We start from the raw sequence: 14562 nt of genomic DNA, 5'->3' as shown, positions 1-14562 counted from the left end.
CTAACTGCTTAATATAGAAGATCAATTAAATTTAGTGAGTGTAGAGCAGATTGCAAAGTTCAATAAGAAACTTTAATTGCCAAGTAAACCCCTCCCACACACCAGCCCGTACCTTCTCCATATCCAGTGTTGTCTCTATCATCTCCAGAAATTTTGAGAAGTCAGAGTAGATATCATTAAGGGGTGTTATAAACACTGCCAACAACAACATCTGGTGAGCTCCTGTTAAGAACAAACAAGAAAAATTATCATTCACAAAACCCCACAAATTTACCAGAATTCACTTATCCAAGGTAAAAAACACAACTACATAGCTGGTTAATTTTTACTAAGATGGGCTGTGATGATTTCACTGGAATACGTGTACCTTTTCCTAAATTGGCATTATCCCACCTACATTCTGATCGAGTTTGTACCTATTCTGTCATCTTTGTTCTTAACTGGTTGTATTCATTCCCTTCTACTATGAGTAAGACTACAGACAAACAACACTTTGAAAATAAACCTGCTGTCTCGACATTACCAATTCTTGCACACAAAAAGCTGGAATGGCTTTAGTAAAAAGTGTAGGTCTTATCATCCACACTCAGTTTTTAACTTTTCTTAAGACAAAATTACCAAAACTTGGGAATATTTGGTAGATTACAATACAGGCAAATAGAAATCGAGGTGTTTGATGTTATTTGATTTTGTTTTCCACAAAAAACCCCAGATCTTTATAGTCACTGATGTTTCCACTAAACAGGAAGTTATCAAAATTAAATTAGTCTCTTCCAAGGTATTTTGTTAGCACAGATACTCTCTGCCACTAAGTGACATATTGGCTGGAAGTCACCAAAAGCAGTTTACAGTTAACATGCACAAATATTGCCAATTTTGTGAAAGAAGTATTTTCTTCAGGCCTACAAATAAGTACCTACATCCAGCAGCCAGCTCTGAAAACATTCTGACAGGAAATAAATGTTTACACCTTTGCAGCCACTTCAAGTTATGATTTAATCACAGAAAGATTAGCATTATTGACTATGTGATTTACAGAAAATGTCTCAAACTGAATCCAATACTAGGAGCTTAGAGTCATAGGATTATGTACAGAATTATGGTATTTGCCTCTAATGTTTGCAGGCAAGGCTTTGCACATTAACAGAGAAATACAGAATTGAGCTTTGGCTATTCCACAGTCTCTCAATTTCTCACTAGACCAGGGAAAAAAGTCCTAATCTTTCATAAGAAAAATTTCCATACAAATTTACAGAAGTCACATAGTGAGGACATGATTACCCAAGGGAATCTCTCTTCTCTCTCAGCTCTGTAATTCAAGTAGAAAGAAAAAGTTTGGTTTGATTCCTTTTCCTTCCATGCCTTTTTGCTTCCCCACTCTCTCAAGCTTTTAAAGTTAAAGCTCTAAACTGATTAGTCTCTATTACTGGAGAAAAAAATTATATATTATTGAGAGATTATTTAACTTGTAAAAATGGAGTTTTCTGCTGATAAAAATCTTAAAAATTAAGAGAGAGATGAAATAAAGTACAGCTTGTTTTTTATTCCAAATCTCTTGCTTGGTCTCATTCAGTATTTTCTTCTCCTCCAGTAAGAAGACACCTAAAAAATAAAAGGAGTCAGCAAAGAAGGAAGAGACTGAAGAGCAGAAAACCTTCACATCCACTCTTCAGAGTGGACTTAGCAGTTTCCAATGCTCCAGCTGACAGAGTACATGGCACACACCATGAAATGATCTTCAGTATTCCTGAATTAATGAAAAATGATTGTGTTTGAACCTGAAGTAGAATTTCTTTTACTGAAAGGAGTAAGTTAAGTAGGGAAGTTTCATTATATCATTTCATTATTTAAGTTTGAAGAGTACATCTTCAGACACCACAGAACAGTATCACATTCAAAAATTAAAATATATTAATTTGTTAAGTAAATAAAATACCAATGTATTTATACATATTTATTATATGGTTAGAACTGATACATTCCAAAATTTATTTACACTTTCAGTCCAACTTGAAACTCAGTATCCAGCATTTGAAGGAAGTAAAATAGTGGAGTAAGTAAATAGTGAGGCTTTTTAAAAGCTATATGGGTACGCCTTTCTTAAAAGCATAACACCCGTCTTTAAGAGAATATGAGCAAGAAACACCATTGAAAAATTCTAAATGAAACTCAACATGTCTTGCACATGCATTCATAAACTCATAGAAAAGATGCATAGTAAAAAAAAACCACTTTTGCACCTACTCAACATTATCAGTATATAAGCTAACCATTGAGAGAAAGACTAATGAACCTATGTACAGTCAAAAGCACAGATGCATACTGATCACAGAGCCTATCTGTTCCCAGGCACAGTTTTTAATTTAAACCATAATTTACTTACTGAAGTACAGAGAAGTGTTTATTACACACATGAAAAACGTGACTATTAATATGGTTTAAAAGTGTTGTATAGAAATTAAAATCAAGCACTAACCTTCAGACTTGAAACACAGTTAGTCTGGCAACAAACTGACACTACCCAGGGAATACAGACAAATCTCATGACTAAGTGCACCAGCCATTTTGATATCATAATTGAAACTGGGATAAAAGGAAAAGAACAATGGAAATTGGGATAAAATATAGTACAGTTTACTAGAGGTAGATCATACCCGTACAGTGCAACACCTCTCTGAGATACTGAATGCCTAAAACAAAGGGAAATCTGCAGACCTAATTTGGGTTGTTCTAAAGCATTCAGCAAGGTGTCACAGGAGATGTTAAGGTGCAAGATCTATGATTCATGAAATGATCAGGAGGCAGATAAAGGGGACATCACCCACTTGCAAAGGATGAAAGAGCTGAAAGGACATCAGCAATACAGTCCCTCCAGGGCTTAGACAAGCATTTATCTTTAAAAGATGTGTGAATTTATATTATTGTACAGAAGAAGGCTGTTTATAAAAGCCACTAAAATATACAATATGGAAGATAGCATTAGATTATATTGGAATAAGATGAATCAGAAATAGATCAGCACTAACTGACCTTAAAAACTGGGCTAATAGAAATGAAGTAGAATTTAACACGGAGTAAGATGACACTGATATATAAATGTGTTTCCACTGTGAGTAAGGGAATAATCAGCTGGATATGAGAAAGGAGGGGAAACAGCCAAGTTTTGATCACAACATGGTTATAATACACCAGTGCAACAGTCTTGGAAAGAACAGTACTGAAACAGGCAATAAAAGGTATTTCCAAAAGCAGAGGAGGGGGGATTCAAGTCACTGTACACAGAATGGTAAAAATACGTCTGAAATCCAGCATCCGATTTCTGTGTCCTGTATATTTACAGCCTTAAGATAAAGAGTGTCCATTTGAGATAGGAAGGAAGATGTTTCAGTAGCTTCTTGAAGACAAAAATCTTTTAAGTACCAACATTTTATGCCCCAGTAATTTGAGTAATGAACTGCTGCTCCCTTTTGCCAGCCATAGCAAAATGATTTGATGACTCAGAGTCCTTTCCCATCTTATGCTGATTTCTTATGTCTAAAACAGAAGAAGTCACCTTCACTCATTAGCTCCCTCCTCAGGTTTCACCATCCATAAAAACAAGGATCTCAATTTAGCAATGCTTTGCACTGAGGGAAAGGCAATCACTGCTGATCACTTCATGGTATAGTTGCTCCATCTCCCCGTAGCCATTCATGAGATAAGAAGTTCAGAAACTGGCAGATGCTCAGAATGGTCAAAAATCTTTCTGGCTTCCCATCCCCTGATGAGTTAAAACTGTTTGTACAGTCACAAACAGAAAAATTACCAGATCCACTCTGAATCAGTCACATACATTCAAAATTACCCGACCATTCATGTAGTTTAAACAGGTGGTACAAGCACAAAGAAAAATAAAAATAACACGTCGCCTATTTTAAATTATCTTTGATATACTGCTGGTGATTGCCCTACTAAGGCCAACTGATTCACATGTAGAACAGCAAGAACCTTTTGCAGTCTATTAATTTTTCCATATGGTGAGCTTAGCAGTTTGCCTTACACAGTTTGCTCCTCAAAACTTCTAAAAATGGAATTGTTTTCCTACCCCAATGTTATGACAGAGAAACTCTGTTGATCCAAATGACAACTAATAGAAAAAGAAATAAAGACAGGAAGCCAGCATTCTGACCTAATACCTCAGTTTAAGATGGGAATCCAAGAGTTCCATGTCAAGGCTAAAACAAGCAGAGCCTGTTTGGAAAAGCCAAAGGGACATGACTGAGGCAGCTAAAGAGTGGCACAGTTCTTTAAGAACAAAAGCAAACAAAAAAGTTGTATCTGCCAGTTCCTTCTCAGCTTCAGATTTTAACTGCTTTTGGAAATAACACAGCCAGCAACTAAAAATTAATTTATTTTAAGATTAATATTTTAGAAGGTAAGTTTCATTACCTGAAGTCATAAAACTATAGTACAGAAAAGTATAAGACACTGGGTAGCTTTACTGCCTACTCAAATACAGGAGAGAAATTTTTGCAACCATACCATTTCAAATAACAGTTCTCTTTAAGGCTTTGGTGCTTGCTTTATGTACAGAGATTTTCAAACATTAATGGGCTTCTACAAAAATATGCTTTCTGGCAGGTTGGGACTGCTATTGCTAAATTGAATCGTCCCTTCATTATGCTGATCTTATCCTGCATTTTCTTGGTTACACACAGAAAAGAAAAAGAAATAGCAGCGTTTATGTTTTCTAGAATTGCCTGTCACAGTACTGCTCTTCCTACTAATGAAGATCAGACAAAACTCTGCCACATTACTTGTATCAAATACAGCACTATGATTTAAAAAAAAAAGCCACTCCAATTATACTAATAATGCTTAAACTGATTTTTTTGTGTTTAATTACAACCCAAAGTGCAAAATGTCTTCAAAAGGAAGACAACAATATTGTATGAATGTTATCTTTTTTGTAAGATCACAATTGGTCAGAAATTCTTAGAGACACATCCAGATCAAAGATTACCACACCATCACCCAAGTATTCAAGTATTCAAGTTCTAGTATTTCAGGTACACACTAATTGGAACACTTATTCATGTAAGGATTTGGCTATGTATATTATTAAGTATCTGACTGGCATTTCAGAATTTCAGCTCATTTCAAATTCAAATGTGTTTAAGCTTTATCCCTGCAACAAAAGAACACGGGAAAAAAAAGTCATTTTTGGAAATCTACACACTCTTTCTTTGCATCATCCATGCAAAGAAACACATCCATCCATACGAAACACTGAAAACAGATGGGGGTGGTATTACCTTCATGTTTTTCTAGTGCTTCTATAACACTAGGCACTTGATGAATAGCCTGGTACATTCGGTAACAGTCCTGTAAGTTTGCTGCTTGTCTCTGAAATTTCTTTGCCATCCGGTTGAGGTCTGGAAAGCGACGTAAGAGATCTTCTTGAAGGCACTGACGTAGCTCTGGATCCAGCACAAACGCTTCAACCAAATTCAACCTAAGTAAGAAGTTCATAACAATGATTAGCATGGCATAATATATAATTCTTTTATGACACCAATGAGAATGAAAACACTTATCCGGCAGCTCCTATCTGTACTTTCCCTATGGCTTTATCCATTGGCCAACTTGCCTGATTTAAAAAAAACAAATGAAACTAAGACAACCCATGAGCTGAGAAAGCAAGGATATTTAGCCTATGTCAGGCTTCGGTAGTTTTGAAAAGTTAGGGTTTCTAAGGAACAGCATTGAAGGGAAACTGTTTTGAGCACAAATGCCAACATCTATTCAATTAGGTATGTTAACCCTCAGAATCAACTCTGAGATTAATCCTTTCCCTGAACCATAAAAGAAGTCTTCCAGTAGTCTATGAAAAAAGGAGGCATTAACTACAAAAAAACCCTCTTGGCAGAGTTTAGCTTCCTGTGGTCAAGGCCAACATTTACACTGTGCAGTTGTGCAACCCTGCACCACAGAATCAGAGTCCTCAAGGTTGGAAGGCACCTCTGGACACTGATTACTCCAACCTCTGCTCAAAGTAGGGTCACAGCTAAAGTCAACTGCCCGGGAGAGTGCCCAGTCACATTCCGGGTATTCCCACGGATAGTGCCAGTATTGACCCCTGGAACACACAACTAGTGACTGACATCCAAGTGGACTTCATGTCCCTGGTCACCCTCCTTTGAGTCTGGCAGCTCAGATGGTTTTCAGTCCACCACACAGTCTACTTGCCTAGTCCATACTTCATCAGATGTAATGGGAGACAGTGACAGCTGAAATCATGATAAGCAACATTCACTGTTCTTCCCTTATCCAACCACCTCAATTTGTTGTAGAAGGCTATTGGGTTAGCCAGGCATGATCTTGCCTTTGTAAATCCATGCCAACTACTTCCAAACTACTGTTTGTCTCATGGCAGGTATTGGGGGACTGCAGTCTTATCAACGTCTGTACTGTCTGCCAGCCTTGTTGTCACCACTGACTCCCAGCTTGCCTTCCCTTCCTGCAGCTCCCTGACATTTTGGGTTGGCTATTTTTGTTGGTGTTTTTTTGTTTGGCTGGGGTTTTTTATGTGTTTTTTTTTAATAGTGAAATAAATATTCTTTCACTGCTGAAAGCAAGTGTAAATCTCAACAAGAAGTGACAGAGCATTAAATTGTATTTCTTCACTAGAATGTAACTGACTTTCATACATTTCTTGTTTTGGTTTTTTTGCATCATCTCTACATATTTTGCATTTGCAGTTAAACAAAGAAGTCAGATATTGTTTGTTCTGGAGAGGCCAGTCTTCTTCGGTCATACTTTCAGAATAGGAAGGAAGAGTTCTGCCTCCTTCAGAGACCTCCACACATTATATACTGTACTCATTACTGGTTAATCACATTAACATGTCATCTATCAATATCTTGGCTTCAGCAGGGAAGTTAATTTCATGTAGAGACATGTAAGCAAAGAAAGGACAGTTTTCACTATATTATTCCTCCTGGTTTGCTTACTGGCAGAAAAATGCATTCGTCTCAATTACAGTAACATTTGCACTTGCAAACTGCATTGGAAATGACATTTTTTTTGTCATTTTGAAAGCAGTAATCTCTACATTACACTATGCAGTGTTCTGCAGAGAGTGCCAGTTGCTGGCAACAGTATACAGGGGTTAACATGGTACACTGCCTCAGGTAATTAGCAAAGGCTCACTCAAGAAAGCAAGGTTTTGGCTAAGGCAACACAAGAGACAGAGACCCCCTGGACAGGCAGTGGTACACATCTGTATACAAAAAATTCAAAAAGGATGTCCTTCTGTTGCAGAAAGTATTCTACCCCCAGCACTTCACAAACCTTCTGTATTATACCAAACAAAATCAATTAAAAAGATGAGAGAAGAATCCTACCTCTACATTTACCCATTCAACCACTGCCTTAATAAATATAGAGATCGACATTACTAACACATAATAGTGCTTTCCTTCCAAAAGATAAATTCGAGTTTCAGCATGTACACAGAGCGTGTGATAAGTAGACAAGAATATACGTGGGATACCTACTGCAAGAATGCAGAAGATTTGTAAAAGAAACATGATAAAAGCCAAGTAATTTTCAATTCTAATCCTTGTTGGTGTTTCTGAGCACAATTTCTAGCTTTCAGGCTTCTGTCAAGAAGGTTTGGAGGAATAATAAGAATTATGTGATCTTGTCACAGCAGATACATTGCCGTGTTTATGACAAATCCCTACATTTTACCAAGCAGACCTGACTTACGACTCACATCACAAACTGTCTTCTCTAAGGCACCAGCAGCAACCAGTGATCAAACACGTTTTCTAAAGACCAGATTTCTTTTAAATATTAAAAAACAAAACCAAAACCAAAACAAAACCCCAACCAAACCAAAGACACCTGATACAACTGCTTAACAGCCTAAATATAAGCCCACTAACCGGATGTCTTCCTAACGTCCCCAAGGGATTACAGAAGGAACCATCTTGCCAACTTGTACCTCCTCACAGAAACTAAGGAACTTGGTCATTTTTAGTCATTTTTAGTCATGTAATCTGGAAACAATTCCTTTGGGAAAAACAAAATGGGATTCACTGAAAACTTCTCCACAAAGCAGACCCATGTGTTATTGTTGCCTTCCTTGGTCTTTAGCAGCGACAGTCATGGTAAACACACAAGAGGCTGTACTATCCTGGTGTTACATGCTCTCACTTCTCAGGTAATATTTAAGATTTGTAAGCATATTTATCACTTCTCAATTATCACAATACCACCACACATCAATCCATAAAGAGGAACTAGTTGCAAACACCTTCAAGTTCTATTACCTGCAAAACTCCACAAATTTCTGGTTTAAAACAACCTTTCATCACTTAAAAAAAGTACTAGGAAGAAAGTAAGACACATTAGGAGTGTTTTTCCACTAAAAAAGCAAATTTTAATCTAGAGAAATACTATTCTTGCCTGCAGTAGGAAACCAGAGTTCGGTGTTTTATCCAACCTGCTTAGACTACAGATTATTCCACAATTTCAACATTAAATTTTCCAGTATAAAAACTTTTTTTTTTTCTGATTTTGAAGGCTAATCTCACACATGCAAGAATGTGCAAAATTCAAGTTCACCATCAACATTAGATCCTATCTTGCCCTCTGACAGCTTATGCTTAAAGCCAGAGCGCTTAGCTTCTCTTCCAAGAGGTCTTTACACAATCAGTAATACTGGAGTATGGATATATATACATAGAATCATTTCTTGGAACTTGCTAAATGTTGCACTGGGAAAAGACCAGCAGCAACAGTTTATATAATGCCACTGTACCTTATCTTTAAAACCCAACTGCACAGAGACTTGCCTTCAACCTGACACAGAGATGCCCAACACCCTTCCTGAATCCATGTAAACCTCTGTAAGACACAACCAGAATATGTTCATTCTTTCTATACATACTGGTTTATACTTTTTCTCATTAAAATCCAAACCATTCCTGTTCCCTCCAATCAGTTGGCCTGGTTTGGTCTTCATTAAAAGTTTGGTCCTTACTTGTGTCACCTATAAAAGTGTCAGAACAGCTGCTATAATGATCATTAAAGAGTATCTTCTGGACTCTTGAGCTTATCTCTATCAGGATTTAGACTTTTTTTTCTTGCTTGTGCCTTTTGCACAAACAGACCCTTCACTTTCATCACATGACTCCCTCAGCTTGTTCAACAGCCTCTTGGAAAAGGACTTGTCAAAGGCATTTTAAAAGCCCTAATTTATTTTTTTTCCCCTCCTCTTTTGTCCACAACAATGACAAGTTCAAAGAAGTCTCAGATCAGCATGAACAATTTTCCTCTGCCAAAACCATGATAATTAGACTAACATTTCATGACCTTACTAGCACTGTTCTATCTTCCCCCTTACAGTTGCCAACCACTAAGATATGTCTGACAGGTTTGTGTTCACACCACATTTTGCGTAACAATTTCTTGTTGGTAAGAACACATACAAAGTTGCTGAACAGAAAGGGTAACATTAAGGTAATGCAACCATAAGCCATGAATAATGCTCATAAGTAATAATGAAATCAAATGACAGTTTGTTTTTAATATAAAGCTCAACTGAGGAAAAAAAAAAGAAAACACAAAAAGAAACAAACAAAAGAATCCAAGAAAGTGTAATCAAACAACAGCTGACAACACTGGATAACTTGTTTCTGCCACACAACCAAAAGGGAAAGGAAAAGAGGGCAAAACTTTCCACCACAGATCTAAGGCAGCACAGTCAAGATAACAGAAAAAACTATAAGTAGTGAAACCACATTAGAACATAAATGAAATCTTTGTTTCAAGACAGTTATTTAAGTTTGCAAACTAAACCACAAAAACAGTAAACAAAAGTTCCGCTAATACAACTGAAAATCAACACAAGTGCTTTTCTTGAACTTGGAAATTGTAACTACCTTTCATTCCTGCTATGCAAAATCACAGCTGTTTATCAGCTTTGAACTCTGTGCAATAATAAGTAACATTAGGCTTAGTGTGCTCTGAGTGACAGAGAGACAAAAAAACCCCACCTATCTCCAAGGGTCTGCTGGATATACTGGAATCCAACGGAAAGCATTTCATCTTTCCCCAGTTTTACTGTTACTAAGGGTCATCTCTTGAACCTACTATTGACAAAAGACTAATGCACTACACCAAAAAAAAAGACAACAAAAATCTGTTTTCAATCTAATAAATGTCACACACTTTCCCAAGTCTCAACACAATGCTTCTGTTCCACCGAGGTTGACATCACATTTGACATTGGAAGAGATTCCTTCTTCTTTTGCTACAGCTGTGCAGCATTTTTCATCACCATCTTAAGATAATTGCACTCAATACTGCCTCAACACAGAGACTGTCAGGAGGGCTTAATTATATTTCTAGACTTTTACAGAGCTAGATATAGAAGTTTAAGTTAATAGGGAAACATTAATCAAGACTGATTTGTATACAGATTTCATAGAAGGATGAAAAGAAGTCAGTTTGCAGAAACAATAACTAAACTAAGATATGAAAATAAAAGACCAGTTTGAATGAACAGAATATTTTTAATGCCTGAGCAGGATCAGCCAGCACAAAAAAGAAAATCTAACAAATCAATAAGCTGTACAATACACTCATTTATAAAGCATCTAAGATGTAAACTTCTCCTCCACCACCATCCTGCAAAACCCTGGGTAGTTCCATGCCTCTCTGTGCATGCAGGAGGAAGAACACTTCCCTCAAGCACCTCTGCTCAGAAAAAGGACTCTGAGGTTTTTTTATCATTTCATGAAACTTGGATCCATAAAAAATCAGTAATATATATTTAATAATGAGTAATATATATTTAATTACTACTACAGGGGTAGTGACTTAAAATCCCAAATACTCGTAGATGTTTTCATGGGGAAAAAAATGTACTAACTAAAAACTCCACGTGACACAAGGAAAAAAAATTGTTAACACTGAAATCAAATTAAGAATGTACTCTTTTACAGGAGAAGCTGACTTTTAAGAAGATTTTAAAGTTGTAACTCCCTTATGTAACAGCTGCATCTTCTGAAGAGTGCATATGTGTATTCTCTGCCTGCTAAAGGGTTTCTTGACAGCAGATTAAGATCAACTTTCCTGTTCAACTTGATTATAGCAAATTTTAATCGAGAAACACCACTTACAAAAGCAACATATTAAGGAGTGCTTTAAGATATACTGAGCCTTTCATCTCACCACAAATTTCAGAATATGCACAGTTCTATCAGTTTAATTTCATATTTTCTTTATACAAAGGAAAGTGGAAAAACACTTTATGTACCACTACTTTGTTTTCCCTCGGGTTTCTTTCAAACCCAGATCTCTTCTTAATCCAATGTAGCCAAGGCAAATCCTCCCTGGACATACTTAACCTAGACATATAAAACACCATCCTACCTGTTCTAATTGGGTTTTCTTTTCCACACAAAGCATTTGGGATTTTGACACCCTGGAGGAAGCCCATACCAGAGCGAGTTGCTGTAGTTGATTAATAACAGCATTTGTGTTTTCCAGCCAGAAAAAAGCAATGCACTATCCTAAGCCCCCTTTATAAACTTCTCCTGGTGACCCAGTCATTCCCTAGACAATCATCTCTCTCACAAAAATCAGTCAAAGTCCAGTTCACTGCCTCAGGTAAGCAGTAGATATCACCTTAAATTTGCAAAGCTCTCTTTTCATGCCAGAGAACCTCAGTGTGTTTTACAGGCCTTTGAAGTATTGACAGACACCTAAGATGGGCACATGGGAACCTAAATCAGATCTCTGAAGCCTGATACAGAGAAGTACTTTAGTCCAGCTCACGTCTTAGCAGCATAAAAATCACACTGACCATCCTGAGTCACTTTGCCCAATACAGTCAGAGCTGCTGCATGCATTTATAAAAATAACATTCCAAGTTTCTCAGACAAGCACAAAGAAGTAACAATGCAAAATATTTAGGCAACTCACACGTGCTTTTTGAAGTGCTAAGTTAGGCACAAAAGACTTTTTTTATGAAACTGGAGCAATCTCTGTAAACAATTTGAAATAACACAAAACCTGAGGAATGAGGAACCAGCAGCTTTAGAGAGACTAATACCATCAAAAGCCATTTTATTTTACTCATACACCATAGGCTTAGGATCAGTGATCTGCTCAATCCCCACTCAGCTCACACTGGAAACTGCATAGAGAGAAGTTGCCCTGGTTTCTGGCAGTGAGCATCCAGCTGGTAGTAACTTTTACCCAAGCCACAGGAACAGCCTTGCAGGGGGCTCACCACAGGCACCAGTTCTTCCAGCACTTCGACAACACAAGACTTGAATCCAGGCTTTTGAGAACATTGCTCTCTGGCTGAGCTGTATACACACCTCTCCAGCACTTCTTACATATGAGACAGAACATCCCAAACAAGGGGTCAAAATCTTCCTGTTGTTCTAACAAAATTGTACCAATTTGGCCCTAAAATATCATTAGGGTCCAAAATCTGACATCTGAGCGAGTGTCCCAAGATCTCTTTCAGCTCTCCCAAATTTGTATGCACAAGTGCCTGTAGTTCAGAAGCAGACAACACAGGCAATTCCAACAGGCTGGGGAGAGAGGCTTGTGCCCCAGTAAGGAAGGCTTCTCCCTACTCTGTCTGCCAAAAGAGCAGCCTGCACATTCATGCTATTCCCCTCCATGCTAAATGGCTCAAGTTGTTCTTGTTTCCCACCTGCTCTTGCCCAAATTGTGTGACCTGTTATTGTTTCTTCCTGGTATGATAGCAAAAAGTTGGTTTTGTTTCCTCAGTTAACATGCTATAAATGCCTCTTTGTTATCCAATCACTTCACAGCTTCCCTCCCTGAAAACTTGTTACAACCTAAAAACAACAAAAAAAACCCCTAAACTAAAAGATATACCTTGCCTACACAACAAAACTTTGAAGATGACAGTGAAGTACAACAGTGCACATACATCCTCCATGCAGAATTCAAAGTGCATTACTGTTTTATGTGAGGGATGTGAAATTACAGGCTCCTAACAATGAAAAGAAATTGTATAATACATTAACAGCAACAGCAAACCAGGAACAAAGAGCCCCACAGTGATGCATGTCACAGTTTACCTGTAATGTCTGTGTTCTTCCAAAGACAATGCTGTCATCCCAGTAAGATTATAGCAATCCCTGTACTCTGATGACCTCCCTAGCTTCTAAAAAGATTTTGCAATGATTCACAGTTCTAAACCCAAACAGTTTCAAAACTTCTTCCCTGTAGGAACAAAACAGTCACAGAGACCTGGCTCAGTGGTAGAGCTTGAAAGCTGTCCTGCTCTTTACACAGGCAAGCCACGGAGCATGGACGAAGAAAAGATGGTAGTCTGGAAAAGGGAACTGTGGACACCTCAGGTTAACACTGAGGGTGATGTTCCCAGTTGCAGTTCCCTCCTTAAACACACATCTTCATTTGCTGTGGCTGTGTTTGCTTTCCACCTCTGGCTCCCCTGAACCACCTTGCCCTGGGGTGGCCCTGTCAGCTGTGGACAAGCCCAGTTGTATCCTGATGTTGTCTCAAGATGTCTAAGAAAATATGCCCTCAAGCCACAGTTCCACCAACACTTCTAAGATGGCAGAAACTGGTACTGCCACCATGAAAAGTGTGAGATAATAGTGCTGCCCATTGTTCTTCTACCTGCCCTACTTTCTCCCTCAAGTTTTAAATTAACTAAATCAAGGGATCTCAAGGCACATCTGATGCCCTCAGGACGTATTAAGCATTAAAAATTGGTCTTCACTCCATTATAACAGGGCATCTCTTCAAATTGAAGCCACTACTATCATCTTTTAATCTTAAATATAAGTTGAAGCAGCCATAAATATGATGACTGCTCTTGCAGCTCTTTTGAAGTAATCCCTTGCAATACAGAGCCCTTGAAGAGCAGCTTTAGACCCTACGAAAGCCACAGAAATCAAATTGTACACACTTTCCAGAGCTCTGGGTACACAGAGCATGCTACTAAGCAGCTGGACAGATCAGGCTCCCTGCTGTTTAACCTGAAAGATTAAGTAATATAAGAGAAAGCCACATCCAAATATCAGTCTCCTGCCTTTTCTAGTTTTCCTAATTAGTCCCCAAACCAACAATACTAGATACTTCTAACCTCAGGATAGTTCATTTAAAGACAAACTTTTAACTCAAATAAATGCATTCTTCCAAATAATCAAGAGTTCACACTCCTCTACAACAGTTATACTCATATAACATAAAATTAATATTTATTAGAGAAGCAACAGACTTTTTCCCACCCTACATGAATTCTTGAATGTACCATTTGAGTATTATGTCAAAGCTTAGAGATAGTAAATTAAAGCCCTGAGATTATCACAGGGGTACCAGGCACAAAGTAACTATTTTCTGTGACAACCAAGCAAAGCTTTGGAAGCTGTATGAATCGACTGTGAGGCAAGCTAATAAACTCAGATTAAAAATATAAAACAGGATTGTCAGGAAAACCAGTGAACTCCAATGTAACACTGGGGTTTTTTTCCTCCCAAGATACTTATGTACGCT

The 14562-nt window shown here is 37.7% G+C and overlaps 1 protein-coding gene across 1 annotated transcript in view; it reads right to left on the bottom strand.

Annotated features, from left to right (window-relative positions):
* The window catches only part of MSH2 (mutS homolog 2), a 46808-nt gene that overhangs the window by 17081 nt on the left and 15165 nt on the right, over nucleotides 1–14562 (bottom strand). Inside the window, exons 7-8 of the mRNA XM_051783580.1 lie at nucleotides 5295–5494; nucleotides 113–222 (exon numbers count right to left, since the gene is read on the bottom strand). Of these exons, the coding sequence (XP_051639540.1) occupies nucleotides 113–222; nucleotides 5295–5494 (310 nt within the window). The remainder of the gene's footprint in view (nucleotides 1–112; nucleotides 223–5294; nucleotides 5495–14562) is intronic.

This window comes from Manacus candei, unplaced genomic scaffold (assembly GCF_025592945.1).
Source record: "Manacus candei isolate 608988 ecotype Guabito, Panama unplaced genomic scaffold, ASM2559294v1 h1tg000017l, whole genome shotgun sequence".
NCBI classification, from domain to species: Eukaryota; Metazoa; Chordata; class Aves; order Passeriformes; family Pipridae; genus Manacus; species Manacus candei.
This window is presented reverse-complemented; position numbering and strand designations above follow the sequence as displayed.